Genomic DNA, 20,000 nt, shown 5'->3' with positions numbered 1-20,000 from the left:
GAATGCAGAGGGAATAAAGCTGGCATACATGTTTGTGAGAGAGATCCAATTTTCAGCTCTGTCTTGCACACTAAGGTGAAGACAGCGTTTGCCAAGGGGTAGATCCCCCCCCTTACCTCTCCCCTCAGGTTGTATGCCCTTTCATGGCAACTTTAATTGTGTAATTGTTTTTGTGATGTGGAGTTGGGGCCTTGGTTTCTGGTGAGTGCCTCTGTATTGTAAAGAATTTCAGTGGCCAACTAAACTCCGTCACATATGCATATTTGGCAAGGTGGTGATTGGACAGGTTCCTTGCCCAGTGATAGATCTGTAGGAAGGTCTACAAGCTCAATTTTGTCAGAGCATAGATGGTTGAAGGTTGTTTGCCTTTGCTGGAGCATGAAGTACAGAGGAAGCCATGGCATCTCTGGGCTTCACCACATAAGCAAAGATTTTTAGGACTGAACATTTATCAAAACCAGTACACACTTGGTGACATAAGTGGTTGTTGTGGTCTCTGTGCCAGGCAGTATCCCAGAAAAGACTTGATTTGGTAAATCCTATTAAAAGACCATATCACAGGTATGAACAGTGTTGGGTTGTATGGGCTGCTACATTTTTTTCTCTTAACAAACCATTAATAGCATGGTATCATGTCCAATAGCTGACCAGTGTATGAAGCAGAGAACTTACAGGGTAAAAATAGTAATAACAACAAACATAAAGGCAAATCTTAGATATATAAAACCCATTTTGAAAAAAATAGAGATAAAGATATTATTTAAGAATGTAAATAGAAATGACTAGTTTGAACTTTTTCCAGATTATCAGCACACTTGATGTATTACCTTGCTATTGTGCATAGTCTTTGCAATCATGCAAGCATACCTGTTTTCTCTCTTATCTTATCTTCCTGAAGAGTAAAATAATAAAGATATTACTTGATAATTCCTGTAACAAATCAGTGCCTTTCTGTTTTTCCATGTCAAAGCTGTAGTGTTTGCTGGTGAAGAGAAATGTGGCTGCAGTTATTATTCAATTACACACCACAACACATAGATGTGGCAACTGTAAGATTATAGTTTACATTTGTCTTACTGTGCAAGATGCAAGATTTGATGAGGCTTTAGAAGCAACAAAGATAATATTGTGTTATCCATGTAAAAAATGATAAATGAGTGGGGTGATTGAAATAGAAGAGATCAACCAGAAATCTTTTCTGGTTGATGATGTTATATGAATCTTCGTGGTAATTGATCACATTACATCCATAATAGGTTATTATAAGTATTTATTATCCTTTTTCATTAATTTTTTTGTTATCCAGTGCATGAATTTAATTATGTAAAGAATTACCAGTAAGACTTCTTAAAATGAAATATATTATATAATAGAGTAATCAGGTACAAAAGGAAATTACCTAATAGTTATTTGTGGATAGCTTGCAAGTTTCTTGAATTCTTTTTTTTAATTCTCCGATAGAATGTTGAAGTTTATGCAGAGGAGACGCATTTCAATAAGTCCTGCATGTGAGATGGTGACAAATGTTTTTTCCCAACCTTAAATTATGCAAATTTCCATCTTTGCTATTCTCTTAACCGAATGCCGCCGGGTGGTTTCCCGATGTGAAGGCCCTCTCTTCCAGGCCAGGGGATTGTGTCGGCGCCGTAGCGTGTGCAGTATAACCATACGTGCCCCGGAAAATGGGACCAGTGCAGCATGGCACGTATGCAAATGCCACCCAGAATATAGTCCAGGCATGCCATGGCATAGACATACATGCCACCCAGCTGCAAAGAGTTAACCCAGACGTCACTTCCGCAACTTCACGATGCCACTTTCTCACCTTCATGACATCACTTGTAAATCTTTATGGCATCACTTCATCTGCCTACCTCCCTGACTATCAGTCTACATGCCTGCCTCTCCTGTCATTCTATCTGTCTGTCTGTCTCTACCTACCTGCCTGCCTCTCTGCCTGTCGATTGATCTATCTGTCTCTGTCTACCTTCCTCCTTCCTTAGTCTCAGCTTTCTTTTTCATTTTCAATTTGATTTTCTGTCTGTCTTTCACTCTCCCTCCCCTCATAATTCCCTACTCTCTCCAGCCTTATATGATGTCAGGTCCAGGTAAATGGAAGTAATAATGACTTCACTTTATGTGACCTCATGATGGAACTTCTGGTTACATGTGCAGTTATGTGTGCAATAAGGAATTATCTTGAAAATTTCCATGTCGACATAACAGATGTTATTGAGGTCCATACATTACATCTCGTGCATGAGACACCCCAGCAGACAGACAAGAACGATAGCATCTCACATGAAATGGTCCATGCTCTGGGTGTCCCACCAATGGTGGTTTAGCATGTTGAAAAAATAATTGGGAAAATTTTAAGTGATTTACACTTTCTAAAATTTGACATTTAATTAAGCATTGTACTTAGTTGTGTTTGACTGTATTGCTCGGAACATTTCCTGAAGAATGTTTACTTAAAATTCAATTTAAAATGTAATAAATATCAGTTTCATTTATAAACAATATAGATGTCTATACATCAAGAAGCAAGATTAAACTTTTCTGCTAACTGGATGTCGGAAAGTTGGAAATGTCAGTTAAGATAAAAGAGTAGCGTTATTTGAATGAAAATTATCTTGACAAATGTTGAGAGGATTTTGGGATGAAAAGGAATGATTTCACAAGGAAAGAGGTATGATTTAAATGTTTATCTGTAAGAATGTTCATCAGAAACATATTGTCCATTAAAATAATTCTCTTACTAATTATACACTTTTTGCCTTGTTGAAATTCCTTGTTTTTCTTCAAACCCTTTTCAAGATACTATTCGCTCTGAGTAGCAAGCAAAAACACTTGACTATCATAAAGGGTTGCAGTCACCTTGTCATGCAATTGGCCTGTACATCAATGTGCAAGTCAAGGATGCTATAAACTGTTTGCAATTTTTTCTTTTTTATTCCCTTTCTCTTGTTGATGTTAGTAATTAGTTTCAGAGCTTGCCTGCATTTATTTACTATAGTGTATGATGTATGCAATGTATATTTGTATAGTTGTTAGTATTTTGAGTGATATTATTACTATGTACATTATTCATGTATTCTGTTTTTTTTCTTTCATTAATGTTAGATGGTAGATTGAGAATTTGTTTATTTGTATTTAGAATATTATAGTTTTTTATTCTTTATTTGGAGAAGTTTTATGCAGTTGATATTTTTTATTACTCATTTATTTATATATATTCAATGTATATATTCAATATACAAGGGGCTTCAAAGAGTTTATGGAAAAAGTCCATAACTAAAAATCATAAGGAAGGATTTTGATCTCAATGCACCTGAACAGTCTTGTACCAATGTGTTATAACGTGTTTAAACATGAACCCTTAATTGCAGGTAATAACACATTGTTGTTTTGTTTGGAAACAAAAAGAAGTTGGATGGAGCTAAATCGAGGCTTAAGATGGATGTCGGATGATTTCCCATTGAAATTCATGTAGCACAGCTCTTGCCTGCCAAGCCCTGTGATCAGGTGCATTGTTGTGGTGGAAGGAAATGCATTGATGCAACTTTGAGATTTTGGGGGGGACATTTTTCTCAAAATGTATTCATAATTAGCAGATGTAATTGTTTTCTTGCTCTCGAGGAAGTCAACCAGGAAAATCCCCTCTGCATCCCAGAAGACAGTGGCCATGACCTTTCCTCATGGACGCTCAGATTTTGCTTTGACTGGTCCACTTCCACCCTGAGCAGCCACTGCTTTGATTGAATATTGTCCTCAGGATCGAACTGGTAGAGCCCTGTTTCATTCCGTCACAATACTCTGCAGAAAGGCTTCAGTCTTCATCCCACTTGTTCAAAATTTCCATTGAAAGATCTACCCTTATTTGCTGCTGATCTGGGCACAACAGCCTAAGGACCCATCAAGTAGAAAGCTTGCTTACCCCAAACTCTTCACCAGAATTGTGTGTGCAGAATCCACAGAGATGTTGAGTGTGTCTGCTGCTGTTTCAGTGGTTATTAGTCTATCCTTTTTAATCATGTCGCTAAGAGCATCAATGTTTTCCTCACAAATTGACCTCATGGCCTCGTTTTTGATGGATTCCATGTTGCTTGAATGTCACCTGGCAGTGATGTGTTTTTACCTGCATTTAAGGGTTCATGTTTGAACATGTTATAATATGTTGTTACAAGACTGTTCAGGTACATTGAAATCAAAATCCTTCCATTTGATATTTAGTTATGGACTTTTCCATGAACTTCTTGAAGCACCCTCATTGTGTATAGTATAGGCCTATATATTGTTTATTTTAATAGACATTACAGTTTATTTATTTATTTAGTATTTTGATAATAATTATGACAATCCAGACCATTATCACAGTTGATGATTACCATCATATTTCAGCTTATTTGTTTACAGATTGATTATTTATTTATTTCCTTATTGTCTACTATCATATCTATTCTATTGTTTTTAGACTTTTTTACATTTTATTTTCAATGTACTTAAACTTTTACTCTATTATATAGTTGCAGAATACCATGTGAGAACATCATTGCTTTACACTGCAGATTTATTGTTAAGAGACTCCTTAAACTTTTTAACTTTTATAGCAGGCTTATTATCATAACTAGTTGATTCCAGTTTTTATGAAAGGACCATTTCAAGCACAACTGTTGCCTTTGCATGTTGCAGCCCAGCAAAGGCCAACCACAAATGAACTGGCAAGATTGAGCTTGGAATAGTTCCATATTTAACAATAGATTGGCAGTAAAGTCTGTAAACCCTATCTTGCCAGAACATACACTGTGTAGGTTTATGGACCACAGCCGGAGTTCAAAGCCATGGCAGACTTTGATAAGTATTTACAGGCTTATCTTAACTCTTAGGTGATCATGATTATTTTTTGCTTTATTTTATTTTTTGTTTTTTGAATCTGATAGTGTGTTTTTTATATACTCTATGGTCTTTGCAATAGTTTTACTCTGTCTCAAGAAGGTCCCACTCTGAATGAGTAACCTATATTTTTGTTTGTATTCTACACAATTTTTGATACCATAAATAGTGATAAATGTGGAAGACACACATTACACTGCCAGCTACTCCCTAGGTCTCTTTACACCTTTAATACAAATCTCTCAAACGTTTTAGGTCACGGCGTAATTGAATTGGCAAAACAGCTTTTATCATAAGAACATCATAATGGATCACGTAAAGGTATGAAATCACATATTGTGTGTGATGTGATTAGTGATTTTTATTATTTTTTAATTATTTTTCTTTTTCTTTTTCTGTGAGCCGTAATGATGTAGTGAAAGTAGTCGTTATCATTTTACTAGTTTTGGTATATTTATATTTTTTAAATATATATCCACAGTATTTTTATTTTTTTCCTTGGACTAATGACTAATGGTGATGTATTTGTGTTTTGAAAATGGGCATTGGTAGTGGTTCCTTTTTTATATATATTATATATATATATATATATATATATATATATATATATATATATATATATATATATATTTATATATTTATATATATATTTTTTTTTTTTTTTTTTTTTTTTTTTTTTTTTTTTTTTTCTTGGGATGTAGTTTTATTTTAGTAGTTCTGTTTTATGGCATCTGGAAATGGCTTTCTTGATTTGTGACCAGTTTTCTTTCTCTTTCTTTCATTAACATAACTTACCTAATTTTACAAGATTTTTTTATTTTTATTTTAAGTAGCAGTAACTATAATGATGATAATGATGGTGATAAAATAATGATAATATTGATAATGATAATATGGCAAAAAGAAGAGACATGTGTTGATATTCTCTGCAGACTGTACAGCTTATCCTGATATTAGGATATTCATTATTAGAGAGAAAATATGAATAGAATGTAGTCCATAAAGTTATGTTTAAAAGGAAATAATGTTAGGTTGTAAATTCTCATAGAGGAGAGAATGGTATGATATAATACATTTATAATGATCATATCGAGGCGTATAATATTCACAAAAAATTATACTGATGTGATGAAAATGATATGAATTATAATAAGAATTGCCATAACAAGCAATGCTAACAACAGTAGTTGTCATAACCACAATAACAACAACAACAACAAAACCAAGCTAAGTTTATTGTTGAAAAAAGCTTGCAAGGGAGATGGATAGAGAAAAGATAAGTGATGGAAATGAATGAGGCAGCGAAGGCCTTATCTCACGTCCTTGAGGCTCAGTCACTAATCATATGACCAGAGATACAGATTTACATGTAATCCACGCTTTCGAGATTAGATTTTTTGGCTTCATGACTAATTTTGAGTTGATTTGATTTGATTTTTTTAAAAGCAATTTTGATTTCTTTTTCTTTTCTTTTCTTTTTCTCTCTATTTTTCTCTTTTCTCTTTTCTTTGATTTTTTTTTTCTTCTTCTTCTTTTTTGTATAAACCTATTCATCCCCTTTTTTTTCTCTTTTTTTTTCTGATAATCTTCTATTCCATTTTATTTATTTCTCCCTCTCTCGTGCCTCATTACCAGATCGATAAGGAGCCCATGAATCGTGCTCTTTCACCTAACCACTTGTGGTGCCGAACCACCTAGCTATAAACCTATTCATTCTTTTTCTCTTCTTCTTCTTCGTCTTATTATTATTATTATTATTATTATTATTATTATTATTATTATTATTTTTCTTGCAGGATACATGGCATGATATCCTTCCATGTTAACTGTCTTATATAATAGTGTTGTAGGAAAAGAGAAAGAGAGTATTAGTAATCAAAAATTAAAGTGATAATTTTTCTGTATTTGAATGCTGATAAGATAGGGGAAATTATTGCAGTTCTTGCTTTGTAGTTATGCTTTGATGTTGAAGTCAAGAGTTGGTCTGTAAGGGAGGAATTTCCCTTTTAAGGGAGAAAGAATTAACAAATTTTAGGGGGAATGAAAGTTTGTGCTTCTCTTAAGGGAAGAAATGGTTTTTTTTAAGAGAGAATTTTGCATTTTCTTCCATGTTAGTTTTGAATCTTATTTTAGGATTTAACTATAAAAGGAAGGGGAAAGGAATTAGGAGATTTTAGTTAATTGAAAACACAGAAAGATTTTTCAAACAGTTATATTTGATTTTAACAGTAGATTTAGATTCTGGGTGAAGTACTATGATTTAACATGGCCTGACTCAGTAGTATAATGCATATGACAGAAATAACATAACTAATGATTATAAGAGTTTTTAATTGTTGATGCTCTTTAAAATCTTCCTTCTGTCTTTCTAGCACTTATCTCATGTCTTTGTTATTCACTTTTTCTTGTGTATTTTGAACACCACGTCAAGGATAAAGCATGTTACTTCTCACATCTTTGCGTTCTCGCATTGTTTGGTCCTAAGTATCGTCACTCGGAAATTTTTAAGGACTTTTGTTATTTACTCACATTATGTATGACTTTTTTCCTCCCTTCATAAATCTCGTCTTGACTGTTGGTAATTTTGGTTATTTTTAGGTAATGCATACCTACATATGTATATGTGTGCATGTGTGTACTTATGTATCGTACATATAACATATGTATGAGTGTGTGTATTTGTAACAACTGCAGTTGCTCATGTTATTTTGCTTTAGTGCTTATTTTGCTAATTTATAAAGTATATTCTAATTACATATTTTACTTTGCATTTTTGATTCCAGTAGAAGAATTTATTAAATATTTATTTTAATAAGTTCATGCATTTTATAATAGATGAAAAAATTGTACATGTTTATAATTGTGTTGATTATTGATTTATATATATAGTATTCTAATTTTGATACCTTTTGTGTAAGGGCATACTTTTAATGCTTTAAAACTATTCACATTCAATAAGAATCATAGGAATTATTATGTTCATTGTTAACCCCTATAAAACACCTTTTATTTAGCCCCCTTTATACAGTATAAGTCAGGATGGTAAGTCAGAGTTTTGAATTGCTCAACTGTATAATTACACTAAATGCTGGGTCAGTCCTGGGTAACCTCCTGTCTAAGTGCCAACTTGGAGGCTCATTGATCTAAGGAGAATTCTAGTTAACCTGATGTCTATTTTTGAGGCGTCTTGTCATCAGAGGGTTAAAGTCATGCAAGCTATTGTTGCTAGTATATTTTACAGAACCCATCAAAAAAAGCCCTAGCAACTGTGATATGAAAGTGAATGGAATCCCCCTCGTGGCTATACCAATACGCTTAATCTTTTTACAGGCTATCCCCCTTCTGGTGGGTCTTGGGGTTGTGGTCGGAACAGCCATTCTGACCAAGTTGTACTTGTCGAAGAAACGCGGTCCACCTCGCACCCTCCAAGATCCCACAGTCAAGTACCCCTTGGAGCTGATTGAGCGGGAAGAAATATCCCACGACACGAGACGATTTAGATTTAAGCTCCCCACCCCCGACCATATTCTCGGTAAAGTATCAGAGGATTTATAGATATAGAGGGAAATTATGTAATTTGTCAGTTATTTGTATATCCATCTAAAGAATTTTCTGGTCACAGTGTCACTCGTATGAATAAAAAACGAAGAGAATTATCACTGCATATATATTACAGGTCTCCCCATTGGTCAGCACATCTACCTCTCAGCTAGAGTTGATGGGCAGTTGGTTGTGCGGCCATACACCCCCGTTTCCAGTGATGAAGACAAGGGCTACATTGATCTTGTTGTCAAGGTTATTTTCAGATCTTTTTTTGTTTTATATGTAGTTTTTTTTTTTTATTCATCCCTTTCTCCCTATCTGCCCCTCTATATTTACCTGTCTGATTTCTTTCTATCCTTCTCTCTTTAAACTCTAAACATCTAGGACAAAGGTTTTTTTTATCATGTCAAGGTTTTCTATTTCTACATTCTTCTTTGTTTCTTTGTCATCTCTAATACACTGTTCTATTTCCCTTATTCTCCTCTTCCTCCTCTTCCTCCTTCTCCATGTCCTTCTCCATTTTCTTTACTCTATTACTTCCTCCCTCCGTCCTCAGCCTCTGCCCTCTTCTTTTCCTGCTCTGTCTCCCTCCTCTCCTCCACTTCAATCCGTGTCCTCCCTCTCTCTGAAGAAAAGGTATTAATAGGTACACGTTGCATGCCATATTTGTCTCTTAAATCTCATGAGCAGAAATACTGTTTGACTTAGCTTTAGTTAATGTTGTGAATTACTGTGATGAATCTAAGAGCTGATCCAAATTCCAAAGACTTTCATTTTGAAATTTAGCTTATGGAACTTGTCATTCGTCTTCTGCTTTCAAACTTGAGCCTTGTCAGAGCATATCATGGTAGGTGAAGCTTTTGTAATTTGTAGATTTTTTTTTTTTAAACAAAAGTTCAGATAGATCTAATGTAATTCACAAATTGGGTAAGGATTCTGTGAAACATCATGCATGCACACCTGTTGTAGTTTTATTTTTCTATATATTGTCTGGTTTTATTTCATTTCATATATATATATATATATATATATATATATATATATATATATATATATATATATATATATATATTTATTTATTTATTTATTTATTTATTTATTTATTTATCTATTTACTTATATATCTATTTATCTATTTATTTATATGTATGCTTGTGTGTGTGTGTTTTTGTAAATGTGTGTGTTTATGTGTGTGTGTGTGTATATATACGTATATGTATATATATACGTATATATATATATATATATATATACGTATATATATATACGTATATATATATACGTATATATATATACGTATATATATACGTTATATATAATAACTATATATATATATATATATATACGTATATTATATAATATATATACTTTATATATATATATATATATATATATATATATACTATCATATATATATATATATATATTATACGTATATATATATACGTATGATAATATATACTATATAATAATATATACGTATATATATATTACGTATATATATATCTAATATCTATATTATATATAACTATATATATTAATATATATATATATAATATAATATATATATACATTATATTATATCTAACATATAACAATATACAATATAAACAATATATATATATACATATATAATATATAAATATAACATATATATATATATATATATAATATATTATCATATCTATATATATATATATATATATATATATAATATATATATATATATATATATATATATATTATATATATATATATATATATATATATAATATAAATATATATATATATATATATATATAAATATATATAATATATATATATATATATATATATATATATATATATATATATATATATATATATATATATATTATTAATTTCAAATTATGTAGTACATTATTGCTTTTGTATAACCCAGGGATGTTTAGGCAGGAAACATCCATACTATGTTGGGATTATCTAAGGTTGTTTATTTTCCCCCTTCTTTTCCTATCTGTATTGATGCCATTGCAACATAAATAGATGTGTCATTTTGTTGATTGCAGCAGTCTCATCTCTGTTTAACATTCAGAGTAAGTGTGTTCCTTACAGAGGCAAACACCCATCCTTTGTGTTGTATCCTGGCCGTCTTTGTTATTTCTCTTGGTATTGTTTCTTGTCTCCATTGTTAGCATTGTCATCAGCTGTATTATTAGTGTGGAAAGGCAGTTGTATATTATCATTACTATTTATTTATTTATTTATTTATTTATTTATTTATATATATATTTTTTTAAATACATAAATAGCATTTGCATATTTGAGAAATATGTTTTTAAAATCCGTGAGGAAGTTTTTATCTGAATTTTTTGTATTTTTTGTGAAATCAGCCCTTTTTTTATAGTTAAACCTCTTTTTTGTGTTTTAAAATTTGGTTGAATTTAGAAAAAGAAAATCCTTTTCCCTAGCATGTTTATATTTTATTATTATAAAGTAGTTAGTATAGTTTGATACACATTATATAGTTGAGATGGTTAGATTAGATGAAATATTTTCTCTCTCTCACGTTATGGCTCATTCAGTTTAGAAATGATGTTAGTCTAAATCTTTGAATATGAAGACCTAATTCTTATGAAATGGAATACATTTTTATTCACATTTCCTATGGTAGATTATCTAATCAAATATTTATTTTTGGTGAGGCTTTTGATTGGAGTCAATCTCTGGTTTTTTATCAAATAGGGATTTTGGATTTTAGATTATCCCTTTGTCCCTCTTATCCATCTCTTTGTCCCTTCCTCTCTCACTTCCTCTCTTCCTTTTTCTCTCTATCTCTATCTCTTTCTCTCTCTTCTCTTTCTCCCTCCCTCACTCTGTCCCTCCTGTCCCTCCCTCCCTTACTCTCTCCCTCCACACCATTCATTCAAATTTCTCTCTTCCAGGTCTACTTCAAGAATGTTCACCCCAAATTCCCGGACGGCGGCAAGTTGAGCCAGTACCTTGAAGGGATGAAGATCGGTGAGACCATTGACGTGCGGGGGCCATCAGGTTTGCTTGAGTACCGTGGCCGAGGGGTCTTCGCCATCAAGCCAGACAAGAAGTCTCCGCCCAACCTCACCACCGCCAAGAAGGTCAACATGATTGCCGGTAAGAATTTGCTCGTCGGTGGTCGTGGGCAGCCGAGAGGATTCGCTCTTTAGGTTTTCTTTATTTTTCTGTTTTTTCCATTTCAGTCCTGGTTTGCACCTCCTCCTTCCTCTTCCCTCTTCCTTCTCTTTCTGTTTTTCTTCTTCTTCATCTACTCCTCCTCCTGTTTCTTCTTTATCTCCTTCATCATCATCTTTTTCATCATCTTCATTTTATTCTTCATTCCTCCTCCACCTCCACCTCCACCTCCACCTCCACCTCCTCCACCACCATCTTCATCAGTATCTTCATCTTCATCTTTTTCTTCTTCCTCATCCTTATGCTCCTTCTCATTCTCATCCATACCTTCCTCTTCCTCACCATCCTCACCATGTATCCAATGGTCATATTTTACCACATCCTAAATTTCCACATTGTTTTCATTAGTAAAGATTGTGTGCAGCACAGAATATTATGAACTTTTAGAAAAAATCAATTAAATATGCATAAGTTTATAAAATGTGTGTGTGTGTGTGTGTGTGTGTGTGTGTGTGTGTGTGTGTGTGTGTGTGTGTGTGTGTGTGTGTGTGTGTGTGTGTGTGTGTGTGTGTGAGAGAGAGAGAGAGAGAGAGAGAGAGAGAGAGAGAGAGAGAGAGAGAGAGAGAGAGAGATATGCATGCATGCATGTGTATATGTGAATGTATGTATGCAAGGTGAACGCATGGACATTACATGATAAATAGATATCAGAATAATAAAGTATAATCAATTTTTTTTTCTTTCTTTCTTTCCCCCACATAAGAATCCATATGATTCGCATAACTACTTTCTCACTTATTTGTGATGCAACAGGTGGAACAGGCATCACTCCCATGCTGCAGCTGGTGCGTCAGGTGGCAAGAGATGAGGGAGACAAAACACAGTTGGCCTTGATTTTTGCAAACCAGACAGAAGCAGATATATTGTTGCGTCACGAACTAGAAGATGTCCAGGCCCAACACCCAGACAAATTTAAGTTGTGGTACACTGTTGACCGTCCAGAAGCAGGTGAGGAGATCCCTTGTCTGAACTCTTTAATTCTGGGTAGCATTATTGTGGGACTTGTTGAATTTGATGGCCTGGATTGCTGTGAAGTTATTTTAACTGGCAAATTTTGATTTTTGAGTGATAATATATATTTTAAAAGTGTCTTAAACTTGTAACTTGCATAGGTACCAGTATTTATGTGAATAAGTAAGTAATTCCTTTTTTCCATCTTTTACCATATTCATAAATTTTTAAAACACTTTTCTTAGGGTTTAGTTAAAAAGAGGAAAGGAAAATCTTTTGGAAATGTACTTCTTTATCTGTTAAACATAAAAGAGGAAAAGCTGATAATTCTGTTATAAGTTATATATTTTTAGGGTACCTAAGTTAAAAAAAAAAAAAAAAAATCCTTTCTTCATTCCACATACTTTAATCTCATTTCACTTTTTCATTCCCAGGCTGGAAGTATAGCAGCGGCTTTGTCAGTGCTGACATGATTTCAGAGCACTTGTTCCCACCAAGTGACGACACACTGGTGCTCATGTGTGGGCCTCCACCTATGATCAACTTTGCCTGTGTCCCAAATCTGGATAAACTTGGATACTCACCTAATATGAGGTTTGCCTATTAGAAGCTGGAGAAGAAAGATAAATAGGGGCAGGCAGGGATTAGAAAACCCAGCCCACTTGTTTCAAAAAGATGAAAAGAATGGAAGGGGTGTTTCCTGTAGTCTCAATATCCTAATCCATTGCCAAGTAGAGTCAAGTTAGGACATTGATATGTAGTGAATGGCACTGAGGATTGTGGTCAAAGAGTTTTTCAGATGCAAAGAATAGATTCTTTTGTTAATTTGTTTGTCTCTTGCTTTGCCTTACGCATTTTTGATAATATGTCGGAAGTATTACTAAAACTAGGGCAAACATTGTGACCAATTCTTTCTTCATTAGATTCTGAGAATGATATCGGTCAACAGTATTGAGTTACTTGACCATCTTTTTGACTGCAATGTCAGATTCCCTTGTTATAGGCAACCATGCAGCTCCAGCTTGCATTCCTGTCTTTCTCTTTTTTGTATGGCATTTGTAGCGTTAAGTTGTTTATTGCTAATGTGTACAACATGTGATACTTTGAAAGATTTTTTTTATCTGTCATCATTTCATTCTTAATATTTAAAAAAAGAGACTTGCCTCATGTCACCTGTCACAATGATAGTTTAATTTAGATAAATCACAGTTTGAGGAGTAACATGCATGTTATTATTTAAAGCATTTAAATTACATGTTATCTTGTTTTGATGTGAGAAATTTAAAGTTTGTATAAATGTTTGTCTTGTTTTATGAATTAATAGAGCTTTGAAGGGAGTAATGAAGTAACCAGAAGATTATAACCTTGGTTGAATTTGGGTGTTTAATGTCTAGAGCTGATAAGAAGGAATTGCACTGAGATTGCTGGGTAATAAAAAGTTCTCCTGGCAAACCTGTTGTCTCATTGAAGGACCTTGAAAAAATAATTTATATGGAGCCTGAGGGGAGTACATGTTGATCTTTTGGTGTATGAATTGGTAGATTTTTTTAAAGACAAATTGCCAAATTGTGATGGGAAAGATAATACTGAGTAATGTTGTTTCTTGAAATTAAAGTTGAGTTAGAGATGTACCCTTTTTCTTTCTTTCTTTCTTTCTTTCATTCTTTCTTTCTTCTTCTTCTTTTTCTTCTTCTTCTTTTCTTCTTCTTCTTCTTTTCTCTTCTTCTTCTCTCTTCTTCTTCTTCTTTCTTCTTCTTCTTCTTCTTCTTCTTTTCTTCTTCTTCTTCTTCTTCTTTCCTTTTCTTTTCTTCTTCTTTTCTTCTTCTTCTTCTTCTTCTTCTTCTTCTTTCTTTCTTCTTTTCTTCTTTTCTTCTTTTTCTTCTACTATCTCTTTTTCTTCTTTTCTTCTTCTTCTTCTTCTTCTTCTTCTTCTTCTTCTTCACCACACAACTCAAGAATATGTTAGCACATGTTTATAACCCAGTTGTAGTGATATGTTTGAGGGTATTCAGGCGACATATAGATTGCATATCTCTGTAGGTCTGATGTGTTGGCATAACACTTGGCCTTAGACGCAATGTTTGATTCAGTTACATAAAGTCAATGTTTCTGATTGGTTATTCTTCTTTATAGAAAATGCACAGTAGTTGAACATTACATAGAGCCTGAATGACAATTATAGACTGCAGGTGTATGGACAATTTCATTCGATTTTAGACATTTCAAGAGAAGAAAGAAGAGTTTTTGCAATAAATCTAATATATAATTGATTAAAGGAGAAAACTAAGTCAAACAAAAAACATGATATGATTATCTTGGATGATTCAGTAGAGTTACACAAAAGAACCTAACTTTTTAATTTTGAAAATCTGTTAATGAAATGTAAATCCTAGCATTCCTAACTTAGTTTCCTGGTAAGCTGGTGAGTGCTTGTACATTTGTACCAACATACAAGCCACTCCTCCTCATACCCTCTGAAGCAACCAGACATGTTCATATCACAAGATTTTAAACCTTTCCAGTCTGGCTTATGTCTTAAAGAGCAGTTAGTATTCCAGCTTGCAATGGAGCCTAAATATCACTTGTTTTTTATTTTCATGGTTTGGTATATGCAGCACCATGTAGCAGGGTTTATTGCTCCCCATGAACAGCTGGGCAATTATGATGGCTTTCAACTGTCCCAAGCAATTACCCATTGTTATTGCAGTTCTTGAGTGTTAAGGAGAGTCCTTATAATCTGATATTCAAATGTAGTTTGATACTTTATGTATGATTATCATTTTTCCTAAATTTACAAACCTTTATTTTTTGTCAAAGGCAGGAACCAAAATGTTTACAATTATTTCATGTATAAAATAATTTTCTATATATTTACCATCTACATAAGAAAATTACCAGCTACACACAGCTTTGCTGATGTATAACAGCTTTGTAAATCCACAACTGAAAAGCTACTGTTTGATAAAGGATTATATGAAGCCATATTCTGTTATAAACAAAGCATTTTTTCCATAATTTTATCAATCAGATGGGAGTTTCTCTGTATATGAGATGCTTGGTGCACCACCTTGTGGAAAAGTTACCGGTAGCCTATCCCTCAGAAAGTATAGTTCCATGTTATAGTTGGTTGACTAAATGTCTTTAAATTCTGTAACATGGTCAAAGCTCTCATACAGTATTTAGCTGAATAAAGCACATGCATTTTTGCTTTTAAAACATGGTGCTTTCTCTTACCAAGTACCAAATATAGTTAGACCAAAAGTGAACACATGACTGGTTACTCTCTTGATACAAACTTTCTAGCAGAATCATTAAGGACAGATGTAGAATATAAATGTGTCTTGTACCCAATCTCCCCACCCCCCAATCCCCTATCTGTTGTCATCATTGGGAAGCTCAGGTGATGGAGACTGAGGCCCAGTGTAGGGGATCACCCCTACCTTGAACCTCAGCCCTCGCCCTAACTAATTTTGTATGGTCTTTTCCTTCTATTCTCCCCTTCTTCTGTCCACTTCTTAAGGTGTGAGAGATGTGCTGAAAGGGTGAAAGGCTGGCTTTGTGTCAGTCCTGAACAGCCTCCAGGAGCCATGGGACGGTATTCCCTTGGTTAATATCTGAGCCCTTACCTTGTATGGGGAACCTGAGGGGTAGACCATTTCTCTTCCCCACATATTTCAGGCTCACCATGATAAATAATGAAGATCTTTACCTTTATTAGGAGCATTAAAGTTTGCCCATTCATCAACAAGCCTATCTAAATCTGGCTTCCCGATCCCTGCCTCTCCTTTGATCATGATTCTGACCACTGATACCAATACCTTCTCCTGTCAACTCTATCCATTCCAAATCATTCACCCAGGTCATTACTCAACCTTCAGAATACAACCTTTCCTCTCTCCCAACATCCTCCACTTCATCTCCTACTGTACAGTCTTCTTCACTGTCTACCTCCTCCTCCCTTATTACTACTCATCCTTATTGTTCTCCTTCCCAAAGTACAACCTCACTAAACACCACCCCATCTTTCTCGTGCCCTCATCCTTCTACTGCTTCCACCTCTGCAAACCCTTTGAGTTGTCTTTTTAGTCCAGTTAAGTGGGATCGATTCTTTATGATTCCCTCTACAGGCCCTTACTCTGACCCTTCTCTTCTAACAATCTCTTCAAAAACAAGTAGGCATCACAGTCACAGTCATTCAGATCATTCACATCTTGTCACAGTTACATCCGAGTCCCATGCTGGTGCACTATCTACCCTGGTTGACTTCACTGGCAAACTTATTCCTGCCCAACCTCACTCCTCCCTTAATATTTGTATTGGAACTGTTTCCATCTCCCCAACTAACTGCACTGTTTACAACAAGAACTGGTCAGAATGTGAAGACGACCTGCTTGCCTGCCTAATTGACTAAAAAGTGGCAGTACAGTGCTGCACTATTCTTCCTAGAGGCCACCTTAAGTTCCACACCAATATTGCCAGGATTAGCTTCCCGTTTATGATCTTCCCCTTGAAGTTTATTGGTGAAGTGTCCTGCCTTGTCCAACCATATGGACTCCTTCCCCATCAATGTCAGAAATGTTGGTGCTTTGGCCACCCAGCCAAACATTGTTGCTCCACAGCCCACTGCCACTTCCATAATGCCTATTCACTTCCTTCTCACTTTACCTGTTGCACAAGGCAATCTAAATGTTCTACCTCATCCCTCATCACATCCTCTTCTAAACTCACCTCTTCCTCTCTTTCCTGGACATGTCCCTTCTTCTCTTCTTAAGAAAACCTTTGTTTCTCAGATATCCCCACCCAACTCCCCTCTAAAAAGTCTTGAAGACATCCAAAACTTCCTAAACATGACCTAAAAGAATGCTCTGCTCTTTCATCCACCCTCCAATCTATTCCTATTCCCTCTACATTTAAAGTAATTGTTGATATATTCCTCTTCCTCAAGTTCCCCTTACCCTTCTTCCTGCCACTCTCTCCCAACAAACCTGTCCTTTCCCTTTTCTTTTTCCATTATCCTCACCACTCCCACCTGGATGCTCAAGTGACTCCCTTATGTCACAACAACGTCCTCCAGATCCCTCCACTCCTGACATTCTTCCCAGTACTTCACCACCTCCCCCTTGTTCCCTATCTCATTCCTGGATTCTTCTCCTACTTCTCCAACACCCATCTCTACCTTTATAACCTGCTGAATGTTTCACAATGGCTCTTTTGCAGCTTTCCTTATACACTTTCTCTTCCTTCCTTAGATGCAGATACTCCCCATTTCATCTAATCACCCTATGCCCTCAATCCCTTCCTCTTTTACTAATTACTACATTTGCTCCCCTCTCTTTTTCACTACCATGCAATCCTATAGCACTCAACAACTTTTGACATCTAACACATTTTATCCTAATCACTAACTCATTTTTACCCTTTTTACCACAATACTTTACCATAGTACTATAGGACCTTTGAAGTCTAGCACATTTATTTGCCTTAACCATTAACCATTCTATCCAATCTTTGAAAGTGAAAGTTATAACTGAAAAGAATTTTAAAATGCTTTGGTTATTCCATGATAAATGCGAGAAGTCTACTATAGAAGCATTTATTAATCATATAAAAGTACAATATTAAATGAATGTGCTAATTTTACAGGCAGGTGAATGACACCATATATTGTTATAATATTTTTGGTTCACAGATAGAAAACATACACATATAAAATAATTTCATATAAAAAATAAAGTTTGTGCAGCTAACTACAATCACATTTTGGACGGATAATTAGAATCACACAATAAGACTAGCTTTGTTGAATTAACTCTAGTTGTGCCTTAAGCCTCTATAACTCAGGAATTAGAGAAAATTTAGTATTGCATGTTAATTATCATTATGGAAAGCTTAACTGTTCAGAAATGTTGGATCACACACCTATATACAACAAATCTTAAATATTAATACAGAGTACATAAAACATGTGTGAATAAAAAAAAAAAAAAACATTGAGAAATGCTGAAAAATGTATGAACAAGAATGTTGAATTCCACATTTAATTTTGAGAAGAGGAAGTTATTTTAATTTTCATACACTGGAATTATGCATTCACGTTCATATCTTTCCTTGTGTATAATAATCAGATCACTTTTATTTGTGTCAAGGGAATGCCAAGGGTATTGCAAGGTAAGTTATTAAACAGTTTACTACCTTAATGCCAAAGCTGTTTACCATGACACTTAGTTGCATACAATTATGACACCAAATACTGAACTGCTTGAGAACTACACTGATGTACATATACCTGAACTAAATACCAATATTGCACAATACATAAACAATATACATATAAGATAGATCTGCTAATTTGACTAGGTATTCAACACAAAACAAGCCCTAACAAGTGTACTACATTTTCTTTTTAATTATTTTTTTTGTCTTTTTCATTCACTTAAATCATAGAATGTATTTTTTTCTTGTGCTGCAGGCATCCATTCATACATTTCTTGTATCTTAATGGGTATTTTAGTGCAAAGTAAATCAATTTGGAACTGATACATCAAATATAATACTACACAACATTAATAACATTATATTACTATTTCAAGCCTGTAAGACAAACATATTAAAACAATCACATCACAAATTACAATACAATTAGCCAATGGCAGTGGGGAGTAACAGCAGCACTCTTGGTTAGTATTAGGGTCCCCCACACAAGATGTAAACCATAAAAGCTATGAGGTTCTTTTTTCCCTCATGTCATTCATTCTGGACATGCTGATTATTGTTTTTCAATAAAGACAGAAATATGAGTGTTTAGGGCTGAGTTTGGAGGGCCTTCACTTGAGTGCCAGTGCTATCAGAGCTGTAAAATTCCAGAGAGAAGCCTCCAGCCATGGCCTAGATAGGTGCTACCAAACATTTATGCCAACCCTCACCATGGCAAGTAGATGCCATCTAGTTATATCAGTTAAATCAGCAATTCAGTATATAGAATTCAACACATATTTACTTTTTTTCCATAAAACAGTCAGCATCAGTTACCTCAATGTGCTTGATTAAATATATTAATAAATGTGGTAAATGAGATTATATATATAATATATATATATAACATACATCTCATACATATCCATACACATATACTTTTTTTTTAATGAACAAGAAATTATTATTTCAAATACATATCTGTGTATTTGTGTTTGCACCAAAGGAATGATAATTTGCCATGAACCTTACAACAGTATACCTAACTATAATTCACCTGGATAAATGTAAGCAGATCAAGTATCTTCATACAGAACAGTGTATACAAAGACCTGATATAATTTTTCTTGTTTACTTTTATGTATAATGACCATAGTCTTTCCCTCCACATTTAACATTATTCTAATGACATAATCACTTGTTTTAAGAAAAAA

The 20,000-nt window shown here is 34.0% G+C and overlaps 1 protein-coding gene across 5 annotated transcripts in view; it reads left to right on the top strand.

The window, feature by feature from the left end:
* The window catches only part of LOC119576058 (NADH-cytochrome b5 reductase 3-like), a 14,956-nt gene extending 910 nt beyond the window's left edge, over positions 1-14,046 (top strand). For 2 of the 5 annotated variants that reach the window (XM_037923585.1, XM_037923588.1), the window contains exons 2-7: positions 5,149-5,214; positions 8,224-8,425; positions 8,570-8,688; positions 11,361-11,565; positions 12,397-12,591; positions 13,029-14,046. In XM_037923585.1, coding sequence (XP_037779513.1) covers positions 5,200-5,214; positions 8,224-8,425; positions 8,570-8,688; positions 11,361-11,565; positions 12,397-12,591; positions 13,029-13,201 — 909 coding nt within the window. In that variant the 5' untranslated portion in view covers positions 5,149-5,199 and the 3' untranslated portion in view covers positions 13,202-14,046. Of the gene's footprint in view, positions 1-980; positions 1,050-5,148; positions 5,215-8,223; positions 8,426-8,569; positions 8,689-11,360; positions 11,566-12,396; positions 12,592-13,028 lie in introns of those variants that run through there. The other 3 variants (XM_037923586.1, XM_037923583.1, XM_037923584.1) reach the window with 3 other exon arrangements.
* The last annotated feature ends 5,954 nt before the right edge of the window (positions 14,047-20,000 follow it).

The sequence above is a fragment of the Penaeus monodon genome, chromosome 8, assembly GCF_015228065.2.
Source record: "Penaeus monodon isolate SGIC_2016 chromosome 8, NSTDA_Pmon_1, whole genome shotgun sequence".
Classification (NCBI taxonomy): domain Eukaryota; kingdom Metazoa; phylum Arthropoda; class Malacostraca; order Decapoda; family Penaeidae; genus Penaeus; species Penaeus monodon.
The sequence above is the reverse complement of the archived record's forward strand: the minus strand, read 5'-3'. Positions and strand labels throughout refer to the sequence as shown.